General features: G+C 43.8%; 1 protein-coding gene and 1 non-coding gene across 2 annotated transcripts; both read left to right on the forward strand.

Moving 5' to 3' along the window:
- Positions 1-3725: 3725 nt before the first annotated feature.
- Trnae-uuc (transfer RNA glutamic acid (anticodon UUC)) lies at positions 3726-3795 on the forward strand. The gene has a single exon. It is a non-coding gene; the product is annotated as a tRNA-Glu (tRNA).
- Positions 3796-8650: 4855 nt separating this feature from the next.
- On the forward strand, positions 8651-11005 carry Mrps24 (mitochondrial ribosomal protein S24). Its single transcript, XM_070014609.1, has 4 exons — positions 8651-8754; positions 8825-8893; positions 9089-9200; positions 10388-11005. Exons 1-4 carry the CDS (start codon positions 8716-8718, stop codon positions 10669-10671), a joined length of 504 nt encoding a protein of 167 aa, XP_069870710.1. The 5' UTR covers positions 8651-8715; the 3' UTR covers positions 10672-11005.
- The last annotated feature ends 16030 nt before the right edge of the window (positions 11006-27035 follow it).

Consider the following 27035-nt stretch of genomic DNA (forward strand, 5'->3'; position numbering starts at 1 on the left):
ACTTGGCAATTTTCTCCTAAGACTCTCCTCTTTTGCTCTCACTATATGTGAGTGTTTAGAATCCTGTATAACTTGTCATATCCTGTTGTGTTTTAAAATCGAACTTTGTATATCACGGAGAAAAGGTCACTCTGATATTGGCTTACCTCACTCAACATGATTTGTTCTAGTTCCATCCATTTTCCTGTGAATGACATTATTTTATCCTATTTATTTACTTATTTAATTGGTTGTGGGGCTTGAACTCTGGGCCTAGGGGCTGTCCCTGAGCTCTTTAGCTCAAGGATAGAACTCTAAAACTTGAGCCACAGTGCCACTTCTGGTTTTCTAGTGGTTTATTGGAGATAAGAGTCTCATAGACTTTCTTGCCCAGACTGGCTTTGAACCATGATCCTCAGATCTCAGCCTTCTGAGTAGCTAGGATTACAGCTGTGAGCCACCGGCCCTGGGCGTATGTATTTTTGGTCTGTCTTGGGGTTTGAATTCCGGACCTGGGCGCTCTCCCTGAGCTCTTCAGCTCAAGGCCAGAGCTCAACCACTTGAGCCACAGTGGCACTTCTGGTTTTCTGAGTGGTTAATTGGAGATAAAAGTCTCCAGGACTTGCCTATCCGGGCTGGCTTTGAACCGTAATCCTCAGATCTCAGCCTCTTGAGTATCTATAATTGCAGGTGTGAGCCACCGGTGTCCAGCTGTTTTTTGTTTTAAAGTTTATTTCAATATATTACTTTATATGATCAAATGCACGTAGGCTTTGCACCTTTGGGTTCTTCCTCTAAGAGTATCCTCCTTTATTCTCACTCTGTGTGATTGCCTAAAGTCTTGTATAATTTTTCATGTCCCAGTGTATTTTTAGATCTAGCTTCTACATATGAGAAAAACCATGCACCATTTGTCTCTCTGAAGTTGGCTTACCTCACTTAACATGAATTGTTCTAGTTCCATTCATTTCCCTGCAAATGACATTATTGTTTTTAATTGCCATGTAAAATTCCATTGTGTATAGGTACCTCATTTTTTGGATCCACTTATCTCCTGTTTCTTGACTTCAAGAAAAACCAAGCCCTTCCCCCTAGGAGGTAGTCAGAGTGACTAATCCATTCCTGGTCCTTTCACCAGCCTCAGCTCTAGGGCACTCACCTGCCCTCAGGTCTAGAACCTTTTTTTTGCGGGGGGGGTGTTTGGTCGTAGGGCCTGAACTCTGGGCCTGGGCACTGTCCCTCAGCTCTTCAGCTCAAGGCTAGCACTCTACCACTTGAGCCACAGCACCACTTTTGGTTTTTTTTATTATGTGGTGCTGAGGAATCGAACCCAGGGCCTCATGCCTGCAAGACAAGAGCTCTACCACTGAGCCACCTTCCCAGCCCCTTGGTCTAGAACTTTTTATGTGAGTGTTGGTACTGGGACATGAACTCAGTGGCTTGGGTGCTGTCCTTTAGCTGTTCACTCAAGGCTATCTGGCACTCTACCACTCGATTCACTTCTGGCTTTTTGCTGAATAATTGGAGATAGGAGTTTCATGGAATTTCCTGCCTGGGCTAGCTTCAAGTCTCGATCCTCGGATCTCAGCATCTTCAGTAGCTGGGATTACAGGAGTGAGCACTGGCCTGCCTCTTTACAAGTATCTGGTAGCTGATGTTATCTTAGATTTGTTGAAATGTGCTTTGCAAAGCTGGTACTGGGAAGTCTGCAATGATGTAATATGAACTGTAATTATACCAACTCCTCAGAGGTGATGAATTAGCCCAGGAAAGAAAAAATCCTTTCTCTCGAGTCTAATAATATTAGTCAACATGGGTTCCTCTAAGACCAGCAAAATTACATTAGAGTACAGTTTTATGAGCACTGATCATGAGGATTGCTGAAAAGAGCCAAGCTGACCTTGATGTTAATGATCCTATCTGTGGCTCAGGATTTTCAACCCTCAGCCTGTGGCAGCCACACTCTGGAATACATGGCTTCCACCATGCTGTTGTCTGATGGTGCCTTCTCCTGCCTGGCTAGCCCTGATTTTGTATGGCAGGTACCTCTCTGAGCCCGTGAAGCCACTTACCCTCATGTCACTTGAGAGTCACAGCCTTTCTGTATCCTTCTAGGTCCTTACTACATTTGTGTGTGTGTGTGTGTGTGTGTGTGTGTGTGTGTGTGTGTGTGTGTGTGTGTGTGTGTGTGTGTGTGTGTGTGTGTGTGTGTGTGTGTGTGTGTGTGTGTGTGTGTGTGTGTGTGTGTGTGTGTGTGTGTGTGTGTGTGGTGTATGCCAGTCCTGGGGATTGAACTCAGGGCCTGGGCACTTGAGCCACAGTGCCACTTCTGGCTTTTTTTATATGGTACTGAGGAATTGAACCCAGGGCTTCATACATGCTAGGCAAGCACTCTATCACTAAGCTACATTCTCAGCTTGGTCCTTATTACCTTTTGTCCCCACCCAAGCTTCCTTTTATGTCAAGAATTAACACAGCTTCAAGAACCTATTTCTTCCATTTTTTCTTGTGGTTCTAGCAACCAAATCTAGGTTGCCTGTGCAAGTTAGGCAGGCCTGAGCTGCATCCTTAGCCCAATCCTATCTTAAGGGAGGGTAATCCCGTAGGTCCAGTTTTGGGACCTTTGGGTTCTGACATTTAGCACAGGGTCATAGTGTGGCACTTGGCCCTTCTAATTGCTCTCCACTCTGATGTTCTAAGGGTCCCAAACTTAGAGTCAGTAATTAGTTTGGTCCTAACACACACTTAGCCCACTGTCTCCAGACTGTGAGAGGGGAGAGGGGAAGAGAGAGCATGAATGAGAACAAGGTGGGAGGAGGCAGGGTAGCTCACTGGGTGTACATGCTGTGGTGTGAGACCCCTTCCTCCCTTAACTTAGAAGGTTTCAGTGGTTGGCTTTGGGAAATAGCCTCTGGGATTCATGTGGGGTGACTCATTCCTGGGTGTGGCCACTCCATACCCAGGCATTTCCTGAGGGTGAGTTGAAATCTACTCTAAGCCACAAAGACCAAGTCACCTACCCCAATCCCAACATGGCTCTGAACCCTCACCTCACAAACTGGTGTAGTGGAACCCCAAACCTGGGAAGAGCACTTGCTCTGGAAAAAAAAAGACCTGCAAGTTCTATAATCACTACAGTCTAGAGCCTCTGTCTTTTGATCTGTAACTCCTGGAAATACTGCCTCCTTAGCAGGATGGATGGAAGAAGCAGGATGCATCAAAGCACCAATAAGCGGAAGACAAAGACAAAAATGATCCCATTAAAAATTTTCCAGGGGGCTGGGAAGGTAGCTCAGCGGTAGAGTGCATGCCTTGCAAGCATGAGGCCCTGGGTTCGATTCCTCAGCACCGCATAAACAGAAAAAGCCAGAAGTGGCGCTGTGGCTCCAGTGGTAGAGCACTAGCCTTGAGCTGAAGAGCTGAGAGACAGCGCCCAGACCTAGAGTTCAGGCCCCATGACCGGCAAAAAAAAATAAAAAAAAAAATAAATAAAAATAAATAAAAAATTTCCAGGGCTGGGAAGGTGGCTCAGTGGTAGAGTGCTTGGCTTGCATGCATGAGGCCCTGGGTTCGATTCCTCAGCACCACATAAGAAAAAAAAAAGCTGGGAGTGGCACTGTGTCTCAAGTGGTAAAGCGCTAGCCTTGAACTGAAGAGCTGAGGGACAGTGCCCAGGCCCAGAGTTCAGGCCCCACAACTGGACCCCCCCAAAAAAAGATTTCCAAAATGGAGCACCAGTGCTAGGAAGGTGGCTCAGTGGTAGAGCGCTTGCCTTTCATGCAAGAGGCCCTGGGTTCGATTCCTCAGCATCACATAAGCAAAACAAAAAAAAAAGCTGGAAGTGGCACTGTGGCTCAAGTTGGTGAGCGCTCGCCTTGAGCTGAAGAGCTGAGGGACAGTGCCCAGGCCCAAAGTTCAGGCCCCACGACTGGACCAAATAAATAAATAAATAAATAAAAATGGAGCACCAGTGGTTCACATGCCTGTAATCCTAGCTACTCAGGGGGCTGAGATCTGAGGACCACTGTTTGAGGCCAGCCTAGGCAGAAAGGTCTGTGAGACTCTTATTTCCAATTAACCACCAAAAAGCTGGAAGTGAAGTTGTGGCTCAAGTGGTAGAGCACTAACCTTGAGCAAAAAAGCTCAGGGACTGCACCCAGGCCTTGAGTTCAAGACCCAGGACCAGCACAATACTCCCCCTCCCCATTGGTAGTCTGGCATGGTAGATCACACTTGTAATTCTGGCTATTTGGGAGGTGAAGATTTGAGAGGATTATGGTTCAAAGTCAGCCCAGGGGAAAAGTAAGACCCCTCTCTCAACTCATAAAGTAGGTGTATAGTGGAAAATAGCCTAGGGATGGGGGAAAAATCTCAAAAATACCTTCAGCAAAAGCAGGCATTGGTGACTCACACCTGAAATCCTAGCTACCCAGGAGGCTAAAATCTGAGGCTCACAGTTCAAAGCCAGGAAAGGCAGTGAGACTCATGTCCTAAAAAATTGGAAGCAGAGCTGTGGCTCAAGTGGTAGAGCGCTAGCCTTGAGCTGAAGAGTTGAGGGACAGCACGCAGGCCCAGAGTTCAGGCCCCAAGACTGACAAAACAACAACAACAACAACAAAACTACCATATTAGCCAGGCGCTGGAGGCTCATGCCTGTAATCCTAGTTCAAAGCCAGTTCAAAGCCAGCCCTGGCAGAAAGTACCTGAGACTCTAATAGCTTATCTCCAACCACCAGAAAACCAGAAGTGGAGCTGTGGCTCAAGTGGTAGAATGCTAGCCTTGAGCTGAAGAGCTCAGGGACAGTGCGTAGGCCCAGGGTTCAAACCCCACGACAGACAAAAAAACAAAACAAAAAAAACAAAAACTACCATTTTAAATTATTTTAATCATGCAAATATACCAATATAACTCTCACAAATCAAGCAACTGGCTGAAACTTTTTGATAACAAAAAGGTATAAACAAAGGGTAAGTAATAGGTTACCTGAAAGACAGGAATGTTGCCACTGAAATAGTCCTTGTCATTCTTGGAAAGACCTAGATTGGTTTGGGACTCCTTGGGAGGCACCTCAGGCTAAAGGGACAAGTGGCTTGAAGAGAGAAAGCACAGATTTATGCCACTGTCTATTGCGTGGAGGGAAACTTAAGTTTCTCACAATATTCATGCCTCTGTCCAGCACTTTCTTCTGCTGCAACCTTCACCTCAGCTTAGTAGGTGTCTCTGCCTTTGTCACCTTTGCCTTTTTATATTCAGGATTCAGCCCCAGGATCTGCTCTTCCCCTTCCCCTTTTTCTCAGGTCAGGCTTTATCTATCTAAGAAGATGTGTAGCTACAAAAATCCAATAACCAAGCCACTGATGGCTCATACCTATAAGCCTAGCTACTCAGGAAGCTGAGATCTTAGGATCCTGGTTTGAAGTGAAACCAGGCAGAAAAGTCCCTGTGAGACTCTTACCACCAATAAACTACTCAGAAAAGCTCAAAGTGTAGCTGTGGCTCAAGTGGTAGAGCCCTGTGTTCAAACCTTAGGACCAGGAAAAAAAAAATCCTATAACCTAACCCAATTCCCCTCCCTCCCCCTCCAAAAAGAGAAAAGACAACCCAAAACACTAGAATTTTTTTTTTTTTTTGCCGGTGTGGGGCCTGAACTCTGGGCCTGGGCACTGTACCTCAGCTCTTCAGCTCAAGGCTAACACTCTACGACTTGGGCCACAGTGCCACTTCCGGCTTTTTCTGCTTATGTAGTGCTGAATCGAACCCAGGGCCTCATGCATGCAAGGCAAGCGCTCTACCACTGAGCTACATTCCCAGCCCTAGAAAACATTTTTTTTTAATTTTTTTTTTTTTATTGTAAAGATACTATACAGAGGGTTACAGTTACATGAGTGAGGTAATGAGTACACTTCCTATTGAACATTGTTAACCCCTCCATTGTTCCTAGAAAACATTTTTAAGTGCTCTTTCTGCTGGGGCATTTTGCAGTATAATTTCCACTTTTTTTTTTGTTTTTCTCTTTGTGGGTGGGGGAATGGTACACATGCTAAGCTACATTGTGCTTGCAACCTGTTTCATTTTTTCCCCCTTTGTCTCCATTTTACAGATGGTGGAACTTGGGCCCAGGTTAATTGCTTCATGTACACTACAGCCAAGAAATGGGTCCACAAAATTTGGATCTGGGTAGTGCAGATGCCAAATCCATTGTTGCTCACTATGTTTGAGCACATTTTATTTATTAATACAATTTATTGAACTACAAAATTATCATACTTTATGAAATCTTAAGAAGAAAAAACTTGGGCTGCGGAGGTGGCTCAGTGGTAGAGTGCTTTCCTTGCATGCATGAGGCCCTCCCTGGGTTTGATTTCCTCAGCACCACATAAACAAAAAGAAAAAAGCCGGAAGTGGTGCTGTGGCTCAAGTAGTAGAGCACTAGCCTTGAGCTGAAGAGCTGAGGGATAGCGCCCAGGCCCAGAATTCAGGCCCCACGACTGACAAAAAAAAAAAAAAAAAGAAGAAGAAGAAAAACTTTTAGAGGATTAAAAAATGTTTAACAAGGATTCATTTTATTGTAACAAAATCAAGACGGGAAAAATTTCTTGCTTCCCATACCAGAAATAGGAGTGAAAGACTCCTAAAAATGTTCTATGCCAGATACTTGTGGCTCACATCTATAAACTACTCAGGAGGCTGAGATTCAAAAGAGCATAGTTCAAAGCCAGCCTGGAAAGAATAGTTGGAGAGACTCCATTTCCAATTATCCAGCAAAAAGCTGAGCTAGAGGCATAGCACAAGTGGTACAACACTAGCTGAGCAAGGAAACCAAAGGAGAATGATTTCAAATTCTATAAGTCAAGGGAAAAAGAATGGCAAGGTATTATGATTTCAGAGCATATTGCATTCTTGTCTGCTTAACCAATATTTGGATGAGTTGTAGGTCAATTTGAATAATTAAGAATAAAATATCCTTAGCGAGTTGAAGACAAAAGACCCCTCTTCTCCCCCTCCTTTTTTGCCCGTTGTGGGGCTTGAACTTGGGGCCTGGGTTCTGTCCCTAAGCTCTTCTGCTCAAGGCTAGCTCTCTACCACTTTGAGCCACAGCACCACTTCCAATTTTCTGGTGGTTAGAGATGAGTCTTACTGCCTTTCCTGCCCAGGCTGGCTTTGAACCTCAAACCTCTTGAGTAGCTAGGATTACAAATGTGAGCCTATAAGCATCTGGTTTACGGCCTTTAAAAATTACTGTCTCTTGCTAGGCAACCTTTTACCACTATGCCATTCAGCTAATCATTATTAAGGATTTTTTGATGTTCCAGATTCAAGAGGCAAGAGGAATTTTGGTCATGGAAATGAACTAAAGCCAAGAGGCTGTGGTTTTGCTCTCTGCCTTTGCCCAACATCCTTGCAGACAACTCACCTTTCACCTTTGCTTCCATTTCCTTCTCCATAGAGGATTGTCTAGTTCCCCTCCCAAAGCAAAGAACAGGGTGCAAGAATGGTCAGGTGAATAGTGGCCTCAGCCAAATACTGCCAATTTCACATGATTTACATATTGACCCAACCAACAGCAGCCATTGTTGATTATTAAATACTCGTGATCTTAACAGGTCTAACAAGCAGTTAACTATTTCTAAAGTCCATTGTATGGATACTGGCACTAAGACTCAACTTTGGGAGAACTGTTATATAAGAATCTGACTCCAGGGTGCTGGGAAGGTGGCTCAGTGGTAGAGCACTTGCCTCGCATGCATGAGGCCCTGGGTTCGATTCCTCAGCACCACATAAGCAGAAAAAGCGCTGTGGTTCAAGTGGTAGAGCGCTAGCCTTGAGCTGAAGAGCTAAGGGACAGCGGCCAGGCCCAGAGTTCAGGCCCCACGACCGACCGAAAAAAAAAACCCCAAACCCACCTGATCCAGCGCTCAGCGCTTATCGCGCAAATAGGGCACCCAGGGTCCCACTGTTCCATACGGCCACGATCACTGCGGGATACCAATCACACTGTACGCTCCCGCTTGAATACTCCGGGCTCTGAAATATCCCCACACGTTTCTGTGCCAGACTCTGCCCCTGAATTTCTCCACGTTGTCTCCCACCTCGTGGAGAAGTTTCCTGTGACACCAGGGGGACAGCGAAACAACACAAAATGCTAAGACAAGCAAAACACCAGCTTCCTCCCGCCGGGGTCGCATGGCCCCCATCAGGCCGGGGTCCGGTTGACGCGTTTTCCCCTGCTTTTAAGGACTCCACCACAGCCCTCACAGGAGCTGTGGGAGTGGGAAACACGTCTGCGTCCCGGTCTGAAATCGCCGCAAGAAACCGCGGCAGGAACTCGAGCCGCCTCCCCCGCGCGCTGGCCGACTTGGTCTCGTCCGAGTCCTTTCCCCCTCCCCCGCTTGCTGTGCAGCGGTTCCTTCCGACCCCCACCGCGCAGTCTGACTAGGTCTCGTCGGAGTCCCACTATTGCTGTGCAGTGGTTCCTTCCGCGCCCCGCTGGGTCCGGCCCCCGCGCGCGGGCCGACTTGGTCTCTTCCGAGTCTTTCCCGCCTGCTGTCAGTGGTTCCTCCCGCGCCCCGTTGGGTCCCGCCCCCGCGCGCGGGCCGACTTGTTTTCTTCCGAGTCTACCCCCCCTTGCTGTGCAGTGGTTCCTCCCGCCCCACCCCCCCGCACGGTCCATCTTGGTCTCGTCCGAGTCCCACTCTTGCAGTGCCGTAGTTCCTCCCGCGCCCCGCTGGGCCAAGATGTCGGCGTCCGTATGCCTGCAGCGTGTGGGGAGGCGGGTGAGTGGGCCTTACGGCGTGCGGAGTCGGCCTGGCTTCTGGGTTTCCTTCTCACGCCCCTCTCCAACAGGTGCTGCTCTGGAACTGGGAGCTGCCTTGCAACTGGAGCGCCTTCCACACCTCCGTAGTCTGCGCCAAGGTGAAGCGGGGGCGGGGCCTGGGGGACGGGGGGGGGGAGAATGCGCGGCGGGGGCGAGGCCTGGGGGGAAATGCGCGGCAGGGGCGGGGCCTGGGAGGAGGATGGCGGCGGGGGCGGGGCCTGGGGGGAGGATGGCGGCGGCAGCCGTGCGGGTCGCGGGTGACCTCTGCCCAGTGACTGTCCCTTTGCTCTCAGAACCGCGCTGCGCGAGTCCGCGTGGGCAACGGGGACAAGCCGGTGAGCTACGAGGAGGCACACGCCCCGCACCACATCGCCCACCGCAAGGGCTGGCTGTCCCTGCACACAGGTGAGGGCTCTTGGCGCCGCAGGACCGACCCTCGGGCTGATTGCCCGAGTGAGCACAAGTCATGATCTTCAGGGTAGAACCAGTAATCTGTTAAGCCTGCTCCAAGAAGTAGGAAGCAAGCACGGGCCCGTCAGGATGTTGGAATGAAATTTCACGTGAATGCAAAGCCGGCTTTTTCCGTGGGTATCAGGGACTCATCGGAAAGTCCACTGAAAATAAATTACTGACCCTCTGCAGACAGAACTTTGCATTGCTCTTGGTCATTTGTAACCTACCAGAATATAAAATGGCTCAGAGGCAATTACAACGTGGAAAAGTGTGCCCTAAGTAAGTCAAGGCAGGGTGAATACAGCACAATTCCACCAAGGCAATCTTTTCTACCAGCATGCATGTCAGTTCTCATTCTTTGAGTCCATATTTTTCAGGTGTGTGTGCATATCTATGTGTATGTGTGTTGTGTGGTGTGTGTGCATGTGTGTCTGTCCTGGGGCTGGGTGCTGCACCTGACCTTTTTTGCTCAAAGCTAGGAAACTACCTAGCTTGCTTGCAAGTTTTTTTTTTTTTTTGTGGTTCACTGGAGCAGAGTTTCATAGATTCCTCCCTCAGCTGGCTATGAAGCAGTATCCTCAGATCTCAGCCTCCTGAGTAGATTACAGGCATGAGCCACTGATGCCTGGCCTGGCTTTAGGGAACTTGTTTAAAACATGGTTTGACCCCCAGCTTCACTAAAGAATGCACATGTACATCTATGCAGCTTCTGGTTCTCAGCCTGTCACTTCATGTTCTTGTTCTGAATTCCTGGATGTGGAGACTCTTGACACATCCTGCAGGGGCTTTAGATATCAGGATCCCAACAACACACTGAGAATATTGGTAGAAGCTATGGCCCTGGTTCATGAAAAACTAATGCCCCTAATTTCAAAGGTAGTTATCTTATTTGACGCAGGGGATGACTTGTGTTTTTATAAGACAACAAGAAAGACTGAAAAGGGACAGATGTGTCATTTCCATTTTGTTCCCTGCAGGATGTGCTTAGGAATTAATGAGACACTGTACTTCAAACTTTAAAGTGTTCTATTAGTAAAAGAAAAGAGAAGGTGCTTGGGACCTTGAGGGTCCCAGTCCTCTTGGATGTCTTGGCAGCTCCCTGGACAACAAGATTTGACTGTGCCTTCCCATCTCTTCAGGTAATCTAGATGGGGAGGACCACGCTGCAGAGCGAACAGTGGAGGATGTTTTCCTTCGCAAGTTCATGCTAGGTACCTTCCCAGGGTGCCTGGCCGACCAGATAGTCCTGAAGCGCCGTGTCAATCAAGTGGAAATCTGTGCTCTGGTCCTCAGGCAGCTGCCAGCACACAAGTTCTACTTCCTCATAGGCTACAGTGAGACTCTACTGTCTCACTTTTACAAGTGTCCTGTGCGACTCCACCTCCAAACTGTGCCCTCAAAGGTGGTATATAAGTATATCTAGAAAGATGCTCTTTTTTTGCACCAGGCTGTAGCCTACAAAGGCTGTGTGGGAAAGGGGTGAAGTAGAACAGGAGGAAATACATGCCCTCAAGAGGGAGCTGCTGTTGAATAAAGATTCTCATGTGTTTTGTCTCTCTGACTTTACCCTTTTGATGAGGGTACCTTGGTGCTTCTGGGCTGGTAGGGAGGTTGCAAAGTTGTCTGAAGTTAGACTATGGCTACATAAGGATCTCAGACAGTCACCCTACCATGTATGTACATAAAGCTCTTTGTTTTCTCTCAAAATGAAAAGATTCATTTTTGGTGGTAATAAAGTAATTAATGTTGATTACAAATTGTGAGTTTTTTTTTTTGCTGTACTGGGATTTGGACACAAGACCTTGTGCTTGCCTGCTAAGGGCTTTACCACTGAGCTACAACTTCCAGATGTTTTTTATGCTTGTTATTTTTGAGATACTATCTAGTTGGGTGTGCTACTGGGCTGAAATCTGCCTATTTTAGGCCTTCTGTCTTAAGTAGGATAACAGGCATGAGCCACTAATACCGGCAAATAATTGATATGTAATGCATATGTATATGATATATATTACACATTGTGTGTACATTATAATGTATTATTGTATATACACATTTTAAGGAGTTTGGAATTGTGGTCTAGCTCAGTGATAGAGCATGCTTGAGGGATATCTTTATTATTTATTTATTTAGTGTCAGTCTTGGGGCCTGAACTCTGGGCCACAGCGCCACTTTCGGCTTTTTCTATTTATGTGGTGCTGAGGAATCGAACCCAGGGCCTCATGTATGCTAGGTAAGCACTCTACCACTGAGCCACCTTCCCAGCCCCTATTTTTTATTTATTTTTGCCAGTCCTGGAGCATGAACTCAGGGCTTGGGCATTGTTCCTGGGATTTTTTTTTTTTTTTTTGGCCACAGATTCACTTCCCGCTTTTTGATGGTTAATTGGAAATAAGAATCTCATAGACTTGGGCTGGGAAGGTGGCTCAGTGGTAGAGCGCTTACCTTGCATGCCTGAGGCCCTGGGTTCGATTCCTTAGCACCACATAAGCAAAAAGAAAAAAGCCGGAAGTGGTGCTGTTGCTCCAGTGGTTAGAGTGCTAGCCTTGAGCTGAAGAGCTGAGGGACAGCAGCCAGGCCCAGAGTTCAGGCCCCACGACCGGACCCAAAAAAAAGAATCTCATAGACTTTCCTGCCAGGGATGATGTTGAACTGCAATTCTCAGATCTCAGCCTACTGACTGGCTAGTATTACAGGTGTGAACCACTGATGCCAGGCAAAGCGCTGGGTTTTATACTCAGCATTGCAAAAATAATTCTGTCATTTTGGGATATATAATGCAAGCTCATTGTTTCAATTTGCTTTCCTTTCATTAAATAATATCTAGCATCATACATGTGCTTATTTGCCTTTTTGTATCCGATGACTGTCAATATTTTGTTGTTGGTGCTAGGGTTTGAACTGGAAGCCTTGCACTTGGCTTAACTGTCACTCTATCACTTGAGCCATACTGGCAGTTTTGCTTTTGTGTTTGGCCAGTCCTGGGGCTTGAACTCAGAGCCTGGACTCTGTCCCTGAGCCTCTCTGTGTTCAAGGCTAGTGCTCTGCCACTTGAGCCACAGCGCCACTTTTGGCTTTTTTGAATAGCCTCATGGAATTTCCTGCCAGGGCTGGCTTCAAACTGCGATTCTCAGATCTCAGCCTCCTGAGCCCATTGGCTTTTTGCTGATTGTTTTGGAGATGGAACCTTGTGGACTTTTCTGCCTGGACTGATTTTGAACCTTGATTCTTGGAATTTCAGTTTATTGAGTTGTTAGGGACACCAAGCCTATTGTAACCTGTCTTTAATTGAATTTCTCCCATCAATTATTGTGTCCTCCGCCCCCTCCCCTTCTCTTCCCTAACCCACAATCTGTCTGGCTTTGCTGTACTTTGAATATAATTAATGTGTGTGTGTGTGTGTGTGTGTGTGTGTGTGTGTGTGTGTGTGTGCGCGCGCGTGTGTGCTGTACTTTGAATATAATTAATGTGTGTGTGTGTGTGTGTGTGTGTGTGTGTGTGTGTTCTGGTCCTGGGGCTAGAACTTAGGATCTTGGTGCTGTTCCTGAGCTTTTTTGCTCAAGGCTAGTTCTATTACTGGAGCCACAGTAACACTTCTGGTTTTCTGATGGTTTAACAGGAGATAAGAGTCTGAACTGCAATCCTTAAAGCTCAGCCGCCTGAGTAGCTAGAATTATGGGCATGAGCCACCAGCACCCAGCTGGCAGTATAATTTCAATGGTAGATAAAATATGTCTTTTAAAAACATTAATATCCTACAATTAGATGAGATATGTTAACTAGCATAAAATTGAAAAAAAAAATACCCCAGCTGGGTGCTGGTAGTGAACACTTGTAATATGCTACTCAGGAGTCTGAGATCTGAGGATCTTTGTTTGAAGTGAGCCCAGATAGGAAAGTCATGAGACTCTTAGCTCTAGTTAGTCACCAAAAACCTGGATAATTCAGTAAATTCCATGAAAGAGGAACAGCAGCCACATAGCAGTTGCTCTTTACCCAATTTTGAATTTATTCTTTGGGTTGTGGCAGGAACCAGAGAAACACACACACACACACACACACACACACACACACACACACACACACACACACACACACACACACACACACACACACACACACACACACACACACACACACACACACACACACACACACACACACACACACACAACTAGCCAGGTGCTGGTGAGTCATACCTAGCTACTCAGGAGGCTGAGATCTGAGGATCACAGTTAAAAGTCAGCCCGGGGAAGGAAAGTCCATGAGACTATCTCCAGTAAACCACTAGAAAAACGGAAGTGGGCTGTGGCTCAAGCGGTAGAGTGCTTGCCTTGAGCTGAAGAGCGCAGGGACAGCACCCAAGCCTAGAGTTCAAGTCATGACCGACACACACAAAAGAAAGCCAGCTGAGTAAGAAAGACAGTGAGACTAGTCTCCAATTAATCACCAGAAAATCGGAAGTGGAGCTATAGCTCAAAGTCAAGTACGGTTTATGGCCAAAAAACTCAACAGAAATAGACAGTGGACACAGGTGGAACTTGAGAGTCAGGGCAAATTATCACATGGTACAAGAGTAAATACAATTAGAACAACAGACCACAGGGTTATATTTTAATTAGGTCTTCAGACAGAAAGAGAAACATATTTTGAACTACAGGCCCCAGGCATAGATTGGAGATGCATGCAGATGGTGCAGAAGGGGCCAGTGGCTCCAGGGCTGGTTTAACTAGGGAAGGGGTGGAGAGGAGGTGTGGCCAGGTGAGTATGTGTGTGGAGTGTGTGTGTGTGTGTGTGTGGGGGGGGGGAAGGTATGGCCTCTGGAGAGAAGGTGTGGCTACACAGGATGTGGATGTGACCTCAGAGCCTGTGACCCTCCCACAGCCCAAAGGAGGTATGATGTAGTGGTCCAGGATGTGACCTCAGAGAGGGAGGTGGTAACTTCCTTTAGGTGTGCTAGTTACCTAGGTAACACAGTACTATGCAGAGACAATAAGGGGGGTGCATCTGCACAGGGGTCTTTCCTGGTGGATCTTACACACAAAATTATGACCTCTAAAGAGCGAGACAGAAGGTGGCTCAGTGGTAGAGCACTTTCCTTGCATGCATGAGGCCCTGGGTTTGATTCCTCAGCACCACATGAGCAGAAAAAAAAAAAAAAGCCGTAAGTGGCGCTGTGGCTCAAGTGGTGGAGCGCTAGCCTTGAGCTCAAGAGCTGAGGGGCAGTGCCCAGGCCCAGAGTTCAGGCCCACTACTGGACCCCCCCCCCAAAAAAGGAGACAATCCATCAAAACACGGTTAAAGATAAATTTATTTACACTATTTATACCAGAAAGGTGGCCTGCAACTACCTTGTCCTGGGCTAGATACCCAGAACCAAGAGCAGCCTCGACTACCAAACCTCCAAGGCAGCCCGGACCTTTATTAGTTGGTCTGCAAACCTCCAAACCTCAGACCTCCAAAGCTCAAACCTCCAAAGGGAAAGGCTTTTCCTTTTTTTCCCTTCTTCCTCTGCAGGCCTCTCCACTCTCCACAGAGGCTTTCCCTTCCTGCTGTCCCTTTCTCCCTCCAATGGAACTACTCTTCTGCTGCTTAGAACACAGCTTATACATGGGCTGCATCCCTCCCCCACTCCAACGGGACTCCTGCCTAAAGGTTTCAATCCACCATTCACACTCTTCCCCCAAGCTGCCCACTGTCCAATCACTGCCAATGGGCTTCTCCCCCGTTGGCTGGACGCCCCATCCCCTCCAGCAGCTCACCCTGCCTTTCTGTGTGCTGGAGGGGATGTCAGCCACCCGATGCCACCCTCTCTGGTGGCCAGGTCTGTGGAGCAGGGAGGCTTGCTTCTTGATGCCCTGCCCCTCCAGCGGGCAGGGCCACGGACACGCTGAGTGTTGGGCCCCCGCTGATTATCAGGGCCCGCTGGTTATCACCACACGCTTCCTATTACCTTGTTATCTTATTCCAGTAGACAGTTGTCTCTTGCTATGTTGTGCTTCACTTACTGCGGCTTCACTATATAGCGGGTTTATGTTCCAGAGACCCTGAGATAGGTGGAAATCTGCCAAGCAGCAATAAGGGAACCTCCATATAGGACGACCATGAAAAGCTGCTATAAGTGAACCTCTCTATAGAACGACCACATAATGCTGCTACTTTGCGGATTTTCACCTATCACGGGAATCTTTGGAATGTAATTCCCAAGATAGGTGAGGGGTCACCGTGTACAAAACTTGACAACGAAATATCTGTACATTTTACCATGTAATACTTTATAAGAGAAGAAACAGAGCTCCAGAGTGATTTCACAAGTGAGAGGGAACAGAACAGACTGAAATGGTAGGCATTGCCTCACCAGTGTCAATTACTCTACACTTATCCTCTGTGGTCTAAATTTTTTTTTTTTTTTTTGGGGTCCGGTCATGGGGCCTGAACTCTGGGCCTGGGCGCTGTCCCTCAGCTCTTCAGCTCAAAGCTAGCACTCTACTACTTGAGCCACAGCGCCACTTCCGGCTTTTTTCTTTTTGCTTATGTGGTGCTGAGGAATGGAACCCAGGGCCTCTGGCATGCAAGGCATGCACTCTACCACTGAGCCACCTTCCCAGCCCATGTGGTCTAAATTTTTGACTGTCATGCCATATCCATTGTAGTCTGTTTCAGATAGGTATTAAGGAGCAAGCTGGTTAAATTAATCTACATGAGCTGATTGCACTCTTTAATTTTCCCAGTATGCTTATTTGAAGTCTTGAGAAGGGCCAAGATATAATTTTTGTGCATCTTGGGATGTTCATTGAAAAGGTTATTGTATGCAGAGGATCAGTTGCTGTTTTGACTCTCAAAGTATCTTATCTAAAAAGTATATTGTAAATTATATTCAATAATATACACATGCTGTATTATCACTAAATCAGGAATAAAATGAAAAAAGTGCACCTATGCAACACTTTAAACAATATTTCAGTATTGGTTTCACTTTGTTTACTCATATCCTACTTAGTTCTGAGAAGAGTTAAAGATAATTTGTATAACTATTATAAAAGCAAACAAAATAAAGTTTATAACAATTTGAGGAAAATATGACAAACCAAAAAAAAAATAAAAAGGAGAGGATTGAAGTTTATATATAAAGAATGGCTAAAAGATTTTGTAATTGGATAGAGAAACCTACTAGCTTCCAAAAACAATAAGACAATGAAGGGAAATATATTTATACTAACAATATTAAACAAGATGTCAAGGACAAAGATTTAAAAGTGTTTTTTGAACATAAGTGATTTAAGGAAATTCTCTAATAGATACTAGATACCTAACTTATCAAAAGCCCTTTCCCTAAGGAGTGCTAAGTATCAACAACCTTTCACTGGGTAATGCCATAGTATGTTGTCACATCATTCTTTGTCTTTTCAATCCACATGAGTTATCATTTATTAATATTTTAAAGCACAGTGTATTCATTTTCTGTTGCTGCAGTTTAAAAAGCCGTTCCAGGCTCCATGGCTTAAAATAACCCCATTTTATTGTCCTACAGTTCTGCAGGTTCAAAGTACAAGTTAGGTCTCTTCTTGGCTAAAATGAAGGACAATTTCATAACTCTTTTGTGTATGTATGTGTGTGTGTATGTGTATACACCAGTCACTGGGATTTGAACTCAGGGTCTGGTGCTGTCCCTTTGCTTTTTCACTCAAGTCTAGTACTCTCCTCTTGAACCACTGTTCTACTTCTGGCTTTTGGTAATTAATTGAAGATAAGAGTCTCATACACTTTCCTTCCCTTGGCTGGTTTAGAACATTAATCCTCAGATCTCAGCTTCCTGAGTAGCTGGGATTACAGGAGTACACCACTGTTGCCCAGCACTGAGCTACATTTGTAGTACATGTTGTGGAGAACGCAGCAAAGATGGCGCTGAGAGGGAGTTAAGTGGGCAGAGCCCAATTTACTGTAGGGCACATGGGCAGCAAATATGGCGCTGAGAGAGAGTAGAGTGGACAGAGCCCAATTTACCTTACCTTCAGTGTGTAACCAGCCCGTGAAAGCTTAGGTGCATGATAGGGTGTGACCTTGACAGTGATTGGTTCCTCTTCCTCCCTACACGCTACCCGCCCTTTTTGGCTTTAAAAAGGGCTGCTCTCTGTTAATAAACGAGTTTTCTTCCTGCTTGATTTGGCTCCAGGCTGTGTCTGATTGTCTCCCGGGCTGAGAGAGGCTGGGGAACTGGCAAGCGCCACACTTACCTTTCCTTGGTCCCCGTCGGTCTTTTGTGGGACGGAGGAAGACCCAACAGCAAGTAGTAAATGTTTGCCTTTCTATATCTTGAATGTCAGCTTTTTCAGAATTTTATTTATAATACACGAGCATAAAATATACATTGTGGTGCTAGGTGTTGGTGGGTCACTGGTGCAAGATTGATATTTAAACTTTTTTTTTGTCGGTCATGGGGCTTGAACTCTGGGCTTGGGCGCTGTCTTTGCACTCTTCAGCTCAAGGTGAGCGCTCTACTGCTTAAGCCACAGCACCACTTCCGGTTTTCTAGTGGTTTATTGGAGATAAGAGTCTCACAGACTTTTCCTGTCTGGGCTGGCTTTGAACTGCAATCCTCAGATCTTAGCCTCTTGAGTAGCTAGGATTACAGACGTGAGCCACCGGCACTGGGCTGGTATTTAAACTTATTTAGCAATTCTCCTAGTCACTTGATAGAATTCTATAAAACATGGAAAAGTGCCAGTGACTTGCACCTACAATTCTAGCTATTTGGGAGATGGAGGTTGCAAGGATCACAGTTTAAGGCCATATTACAGAAAAAGGTGATGAAACTGCATTGCAACCAATAGCTTGGTGTGGTGGAATGTGCCTGTTGTCCCAGCTATATAGGAGGCTGATACTGGAAGGGTTGTGGCTCTAGGCCAATATGGGCAAAAGGCTGCCATCTCAACAGAAAAAGCTGGGCATGTTGGCATGTGCCTGTCATTCTAGGTAAAGTAGGGAATGTGACTAGAAGGACCATAGTTCAGACTGGCCCAGACAAAAAGGTAGATCTGGCAGGGTACTCGTGGCTTTTGCCTTCAATCTTAGCTACTCAGGAGACTAAGATCTGAAGTTCCTGGTTTGAAACAAGCCCAGTCAGAAAAATCTGAGAGACTCGTCTTTATTTAACCAGCAAAAAAGGAAATCATGAAAGACAAGAGGGATTCTGAATAGTTACTTGAAAGGGATGTTTCTAGATTAGGGGAATTGCTGAGAGCTGCTTGGTTCCAAGCACAAATGCATCAGGAGTTTCATGTTTTAAGAGTTCAGATTTCTGTGGAGTTTCAAGTTAGCATTTCCCTCTTTTCATGGATATCTTTTAGAATAAGAAAGAATAGGAAATGTAAAGAAGACCACATTTTCTTTTCAACTAGCAAGTAGTGGACAGTCCATGCATAAGGTAATATATCCTTCGGAAGAATTAATTATCAACATGGGTTTCTGGAATTGGGACAAGAAGGCCAGGGTTGTTGGTTATCAAGAGCTGGAAAAACACTTTCTAAGATGGTAGCCATCACCAGTGTATGTTTAGGGTGGTAGACATGTTTGGATTGGTTGAGACACAAATGGAATGAGGAAATGAAGTTAAGCTAGGAATTTGTAGAAAGCTATTTTTGTATTGAGTGGGAAACAAAAGATTTTATATTAGAAAGATTCTAAGATATCTTTCATTATTTTTTAAGAATGAAAACTAAACAAGGTCAGATGCAAAACCTTGTCCCAAAGCTGTGTTCCAGCTTAGAGACAGTCTAGTCTGTAGACATCACTTGTATCTTGGAAGTCACTGGTCCAGAGAAGACCACAACCTCAAAGTAGAATGATGAGAAGTAGATCTGCAGGAGACACCCACTATTACTAATATTATTATTGTAACCAGAAGAAACAAATGAGAAGAGATAAGCACTCAATGGACTGATATGACTAGACTATAGGAGAATATTTTAACCAGATACTTCATGAAATAAGGGAAAAAATGAAGTAATTAATTAGCAAATGTATCAGTATAACTTATCATATGATATTAGAGGGAGAAAAAAATCTGCTACAGTTTTTATGAAATCTTATGCCAGAGAGGAAGAGAACCTCCTTTACCACCTGAGTGTTTCTTTTCTTTCTTTCTTTTTTCAAATTCTTTATTGTGATTAAGTGGTTACATAATTTCCCAAATTTCACAGTATTGTGGGATAGTGAAGCTTAGTTAAAGTCACAAACACATTCTAACTTTCATAGGACAAATTGTCTATCATAGTCTATAACAGTTACGAGTTGTATGAGCTTTGCAATACACTTATTTCTTCCACATTGGGTGATATGTACATTTCTTTTCTTTTGCATAGCCTCAGCTGTTCCCTCTTTCCCACTTGTTCCCTCCCTCCCATTGCTGCCATTGAGTTGCTTAGTTCATTTTGGTCAATGTCCAGTGCAATTGATGGATCCTGCTGTTGTATGTTTTTCCCTGATTTCCTCTAGTTCTGTGTCGTCCTCCTGGCTTCCCTCTGGTGTGCACATATATACCATACATGTGATCAGCAGTATGGGGGTTATTTAGTAGTGATTCGACCAGATGAGTGGAAGTCCTTTGTTTCTTAAGCACATGAACATTTCGTAAGAAATGCTTAGATGTATTTCCTACAGATGGTTATTTTTTCTCATTTTAAGTGTCCAGAAAGTGGATGACATATTGAGGCCAGCAAGGAAAGGACAGATATCAGTGGCAAGTTGTAAATCCCTACCAACAACAAAAACTGAGGAGACAGTGATTTAGGAAATTCTTTTTTTGTGTGTCAGTTCTGGGGCCCAAACTCAGGTCCTGGGTGCTCAAGGCTAGCATTCTATTACTTGAGCCTCAGCTTTTTCTGATAGTTTATTGGAGGTAAGAGTCTCGGACTTTTCTGACTGGGCTGGCTTTGAACTGTGATCCTCAGATTTTGGCCTCTTGAATAGCTCAGATTACAGGCATAAACCACCAGCACTTGGCAGGAAATGCTTTTTACTGTAGCTCAGACTAGATTTGTGTGTGTGTATGTGTGCACACGCATGTGTACATGTGTGCATGTGTGCATACGTGCGTGCATCCTGGATCTTGGATTCAGGACCTGGGCATTGAACATAAAGGTCTTGAGCAAAAAAGCTCAGGGACAGTGCCTAGGCTCTGAGTTCAAGCACTAGGATTGACAAACACACAAACAATATAACAGATTGTTCTGAAGATGTTTATACAAACATGTGCACCAAAAAATTAAATTAGATACTGTAAGCATACATAAAAATTGAAGTCAGCTGGGTGCTGGTGGCTCACCCCTGTAATCATAGCTACTGAGGAGGCTGAGATCTGAGGATCACAGTTCAAAGCCAGCCTGGGCAGGAAAGTCTGTGAAACTCTTATCTCCAATAAACCACCAGAAAAACGGAAGTGGCACTATGGCTCAAGCGGTAGTGTGTTCACCTTGAGCTGCAGAGCGCAGGGATAGTGCCCAAGCCCAGAGTTCAAGACCTACCACCGACAAAAAAATGTGGCTTAGTTGTAAAGTGCTTGGCTAGCATTCATGAAGCCTTGGATTCAACTCCTCAGTACCACATAAAGCGAAGAAGCCAGAAGTGATGTTGTGGCTCTAGTGGTAGAGTGCTAGCCTTGAGCAAAAGAGGCTGAGGGACAGTGCATGGTCCCTGAGTTCAAGCCCCAGGACTGGACAAAAATAATTTGAGGTCAAAGATGAAAATATCCATAATTACTACTCAGTTGTTTTTTGGAATTCCAAGGCCAAGTGAAGTCTTTGTCAGTACTTGATAACCATTGCATAAAAACACCTGTAATCATAAGGTGGTGACATGGTAGGTAAATGGCAGATGTCCCTCATAGTGGTTGTTGTTTCTATAATGCCTTAGGCTCCTGATCAAATGCTAATTCTTCCTATAATGGTGTGTTTCTGCTCAAACACGTCTACCTATAATCTCAAGCATGCCCACTCAATCAAGGAAAAGAGCCAGGATAGTACATGCACAGGCCAAAGTGATCAGTGCAGGGCCCAGGGGAGGAGATATGGAAGAAGCCCAATATAACAAGTGCCATCTGAGAGGAATCTTTTTATTTTCTATGTGGGGCTCTTCCCAACAAACAGGCTCCCTACTTTCATGACTTTAAAATAAGTTTGAGATAAAACACCTTAAAGACTTTCCTGCCTTTTAATTCTTTAATAGGCAGAGAAAACAAACATGTTTCCCTTGAAAGCATCTCATATATATATATATTTATATATATTTATTTATATATTTACATATATGTGTGTAAATGCAAATGAAATATATAAAGTATATAAGCTAAACAGCCTACAGGCATTAAGACCAAACACAAATGATGCCAAAAAGCAAATATAAGGAAACTCCTGTACTTTCCTTTATATTTCCCATGCACTTTACTTCTACTTGTTGGAAAAAAACTCATTTTTTCCCTAATGCTGACATGTCCCTAACTCTAACCCAAACCTGAACTCAAAAATTATCCCTAAGCCTAACCCTAATGTCCCAAGAATGCCATCAAGACAACAAACATACCTGTTTTCTTTCTTCCTATACTCAAAACAACTTATTTTTTGTCAAAATAAATTTTGATTATTTTAAAATTAAGAATATAGAGAATTTTAAAACTTTTTTTTTTGGGTCCGGTCGTGGGGCCTGAACTCTGGGTCTGGGCACTGTCCCTCAGCTCTTCAGCTCAAGGCTATCGCTCTACCACTTGAGCCACAGCACCACTTCTGGCTTTTTTTGCTTTTTTGCTTATGTGGTGCTGAGGAATCGAACCCAGGGCCCTAGGCATGCAAGGCAAGCGCTCTACCACTGAGCCAACTTCCCAGCCCTATAGAGAATTTTAATATGGTCATCAGTGTAGTAACAAAAGGAAAAGGAAATAGGGAATTACGGTAATTATATAAACTAAACAAAAGGCCATCTTAAATTTTGATTTTAATCAGTTTCTGATCTATTTCATAACCCTAAGCATAACTAGCCCTAAAGGCATTAAGAAACCAAATCCAAATGATGCCAACGAGTAAATATAAAGAAACTCCTGTACTTTCTCTAAATTGGCATGGGCTTTGCTTCCACTTGTCAGTAGAAAACTCACTTTAAGACCAAACACAAATGATGCCAAAAAGCAGATATAAGGAAACTCCTGTACTTTCCTTTATATTTCCCATGCACTTTGCTTCTACTTGTTGGAAGAAAACTCATTTTTTTCCCCTAAAGTTGACTCTTCCCTTACCCTAAGCCTAAGCTGAACTTAAAAACTAGCTCTAACCCTAAACCTACTCACCCACAAATGCTGTCAGGAAAACAAATATACCTGTTTTATTTTTTGTAAGTTGAAAACAACTACTTTTTTGTTGTTGTTGTTGTTGGTCATGGGCCTTGAACTTCTGGGCTTGCATGCTGTCCCTTCAGCTCAAGGCTAGTGCTCTACCACTTGAGCTGTAGCACCACTTCTGGTTTTCTGAGTGGTTTATTGGAGATAAGAGTCTCACTTTCTTACCCAAGCTGGCTTTGAACCTCAATCTTCAGAGTTCAGCCTCCTGAGTAGCTAGGATTAAAGGTGTGAGCCACCAGTGCCCAGCACAACTGATTTTTTGATTTTAACCAATATTGGATTCATTTATAACTCAGGCTAAAACAGCCCTAAAGACATTAAGAAACTGAACCCAAATTATGACAAAAAGCAAATACATCCCCAACAACAGATCCTCAAAGAAACAACCACCCCATTAACAAATGGGCTAAAGACTTAAAGAGCAACTTCTCTGAAGAGGAAAGAGGGATGTCCAATAGACACATGAAGAAATGCTCAACTTCTCTAGCCATAAAAGAAATGCAAATCAAAACAACTTTGAGATTCCACATCACCCCAGCTAGAATGGCTATAATCAAGAACTCTAATAAAAACAGATGCTGGAGGGGATGCAGCCGAAAGGGAACCCTACTGCACTGTTGGTGGGAGTGTAAACTTGTTCAACCACTTTGGAAAGCAGTATGGAGATTCCCCAAAAAATTCCACATAGATGGAGGCATAGAATTCCATTGTGTATATATACCACATTTTCTTGATCCATTCCTCTGCTGAGGGGCATCTGGGTTGGTTCCATATCTTAGTTATGGTAAATAATGCTGCAATAAACATAGTTGTGCTGGTAGCTTTAGTGTGGTCTTGTTTGTAAACATTTGGGTAAATGCCCAAAAGTGGGATTGCTGGGTCATAGGGAAGCTCTATGTGAAGTCTTTTGAGGAACCTCCATACTGCTTTCCAAAGTGGTTGAACAAGTTTATACTCCCACCAACAATGAAGTAAGGTTCCCTTCTGTCCACATCCCCTCCAGCATCTGTTGTTGTTAGAGTTCTTGATTTTTGCCATTCTAACTGGAGTGAGGTGGTATCTCAATGTTGTTTTGATTTGCATTTCTTTTATGGCTAGGGATGTTGAACATTTCTTCATGTGTCTATTGGCCATCCTTCTTTCTTCTTCAGAGAAGTTTCTCTTAAAGTTTTTGGCCCACTTATTTATTGGGCAGTTGTTTCTTTGAGGATTTGTTGTTGGGGGATTTAATTTTTTGAGTTCCAAGTATATTTTAGATATGAGACCCTTGTCTGTTGTATGGCTAGTGAAGATCTATGCCTCCATCAGAAAGAATGACATTGCCTCATTTGTTAGGAAGTGGAAAGGCTTGGAAAAAATTATATTAAGTGAAGTAAGCCAAGCCCAAAGAAACATAGGTCCCATGGTTTCCCTTATTTGCAATATCTAGTATATGTATGAGTCAAGCAGAAAAGGTCAGATAATGTGATGTTAGGAAAATGAACCCTTAGATATGTATTTTAATGTTTTTTCTTTCATGCATTTGTTTCTAACACATTTATAAGATTATTTCTTTGTTGCTTTGTATGTCCCTCCCCCACAGTATAACCCCTGCTTTCACTATATTTGATGTCGGTATAACTTATGGAGGAGATGGGGAAAAACAAGTCGTTTAAATAAGGATACAGGTGGACCTGTTGCAACAATGAGAAGTACAAGTTGTTATGTCGAAAACTAACTTTACAACTTTGGTGCTGGGGTGGGGGTGGGGAGCATTGGGTGGGGGGGGTTGGGGGAGGAGGCTGGGAAGGGATGTGAAGGGTAAACAAAGAAGGAGGCTACAATGCTTGATAAGAAATGTACTCATTATCTTGCCCATGTAATTGTAACCCCTCTGTACAATATGTTCACAAAAAATAAAAATTAAAATTAAAAAAAAAAGACTCCACATAGAGCTCCCCTATGACCTAACAATCCCACTTTTGGGCATTTACCCAACCTTTCACAAACAAGGCCATACTAAGGCTACTAGCACAATTATGTTTATCGCAGCATTATTTACCATAGCTAAGATATGGAACCAACCCAGATGTCCCTCAATAGATGAATGGATCAAGAAAATGGGGTACACACACACAGACACAGACACACACACACGTATATATACAATGGAATTCTAAGCCTCTATCAGAAAGAATGACATCACCCTATTTGTTAGAAAATTGAGACTTGGAAAAAATTATATTAAGTGAAGTAAGCCAGGCCCAAAGAAACATAGGTCCCATGGTTTCCCTTATTTGCAATAGCTAGTGTAAGTTTAGGACAACAGAAAAAGACAAAAGCCATGTACATATGACCATATAAGATGATGTTAAGTGAAATGAACCCCAACATAGGAACACAACTGTTTTTTTCTTTCTTGCTATTGTTTTTAATGCATTTAAAATGTATTTAATTTAAATGTATTTAAAATGATTTTTTTGTTTCTTTTGCATGTTCTTCCCCCATGGTATAATCCTTGTTTTTACTGCATCTTGTATATACACTTTTGTAATTTGGAGAGGGGAAGGGAAATAACAAAATGCTGAAATAAGGATACAGGTTGACCCATTGTAACAGTGAGATGTATAAGACAATATGTTGAAAATGAACTTTACAACTTGGGTCGGGGGGAGGAGGTGGGCAGGTGGGAAGGGAAGGGATGGTGGGGGATAAACAAAGGAGGAGGTAACAACATTCGATAGGAAATGCACTCATAACGTTATGTTATGAGTGTACACTATTTTTACAATAAAAAACATAAAAAAGCAAATACAAGGAAACTCTTGTGCTTTCCTTTTTGTTTCACATGTACATTGCTTCTACTTTTTTATAGAAAACTCATTTTGTCCCGAAAGCTGACCCATCCCCTAACCCTAACCCTAACTTGGAACTAAAGAACTACCCCTAACCCTAACACTAATGTTGCATGAGTTCTCTCAAGAAAACAAATATACATGTTTTCTTTCCTCCTATCCTAAAAACATCTCATTTTTTCTGACAATCTTAACAATTTATTATAGGTTAGAGCAATTTTGCCTTACCAAGTGACTCAGATAAAATGAACACTGCCAGATATTGAAGGGCACATACTTTCCTCTTTCCTTCTTTCTTTCTTTCTTTCTTTCTTTCTTTCTTTCTTTCTTTCTTTCTTTCTTTCTTTCTTTCTTTCTTTCTTTTCTTTCTTTCTTTCTTTCTTTCTTTCTTTCTTTCTTTCTTTCTTTCTTTCCTTCCTTCCTTCCTTCCTTCTTTCTTTCTTTTTTACTTTCTTTCTTTCCTTCCTTCCTTCCTTCCTTCCTTCCTTCCTTCCTTCTTTCTTTGTTTCTTTCTTTGTTTGTTTCTTTCTTTGTTTGTTTCTTTGTTTCTTTCTTTCTTTCTTTCTTTCTTTTCTTTCTTTCTTTCTTTCTTTTTTGCTTACTTGCTTGCTTGCTTGCCTGCTTGCCTGCTTGCTTGCTTGCCTTCTTTCTTTCTTGCTTTCTTTCTTGCTTTCTTTCTTGCTTTCTTTCTTTCTTTCTTTCTTTCTTTCTTTCTTTCTTTCTTTCTTTCTTTCTTTCTTGCTTTCTTTCTTTCTTTCTTTCTTGCTTGCTTTCTTGCTTGCTTTCTTGCTTTCTTGCTTGCTTTCTTGCTTTCTTTCTTGCTTTCTTTCTTGCTTTCTTTCTTGCTTTCTTTCTTACTTGCTTGCTTGCTTGCCTGCTTGCTTGCTTGCCTTCTTTGTTTGTTTGTTTGTTTGTTTCTTTTTTCTTTCTTTCCTTTCTTTCTTGTCTGTCTGTCTGTCTTTCTGTCTTTCTTTCTGTTGTGTGTCTGTACGTATTTCTTTTTTTTTCTGTCTGTCAGTCATGAGGCTTGAACTATGGGCCTGAATGCCATCCCTAGTGGTAGCTAGCAGGCTACCACTTGAGCTACTATACCACTTCCGGTTTTCTGAGTGGTTTATTAGAAATAAGAGTCTCATGGACTTTTCTGCCTGTGCTGGCTTTGAACCACAATCCTCAGATCTTAGCCTGAGTAGTTAGGATTACAGGCGTGAGCCACCGCGCCCTGCTCCTCCCACTTTCTTAAAAGATATTTTTTAAAATTTAAGATAATAAGCACCATTTACAAGACAGAGAGTGTTCCACTGTCACCATTTATACCTCCTGAGAGATGAAGAAGGAGGAAGGCTGAGTAACGTCCATTAGAAATGTAGCTGTGGCAAGGGCTGCTGAATGGAATGGACAGAGAGTTTCTGAGGTCATGGCTAAGACAAGTTTGTTTCCTTTCAGATACATTCTTTCAGGATTCAGAGGATGGATAGAATTTAAGGTGGAAGAAAGGAGGTGTTTGTCCTAGCTGTGGAGAAAACCCCTGAATGGGAAGGATGGAGCCTGCATTCTGTTTGACCAATTCTG

Source organism: Dipodomys merriami, unplaced genomic scaffold (genome assembly GCF_024711535.1).
Source record: "Dipodomys merriami isolate MVZ:Mamm:240054 unplaced genomic scaffold, mDipMer1.0.p SCAF_98, whole genome shotgun sequence".
Taxonomy (NCBI): domain Eukaryota; kingdom Metazoa; phylum Chordata; class Mammalia; order Rodentia; family Heteromyidae; genus Dipodomys; species Dipodomys merriami.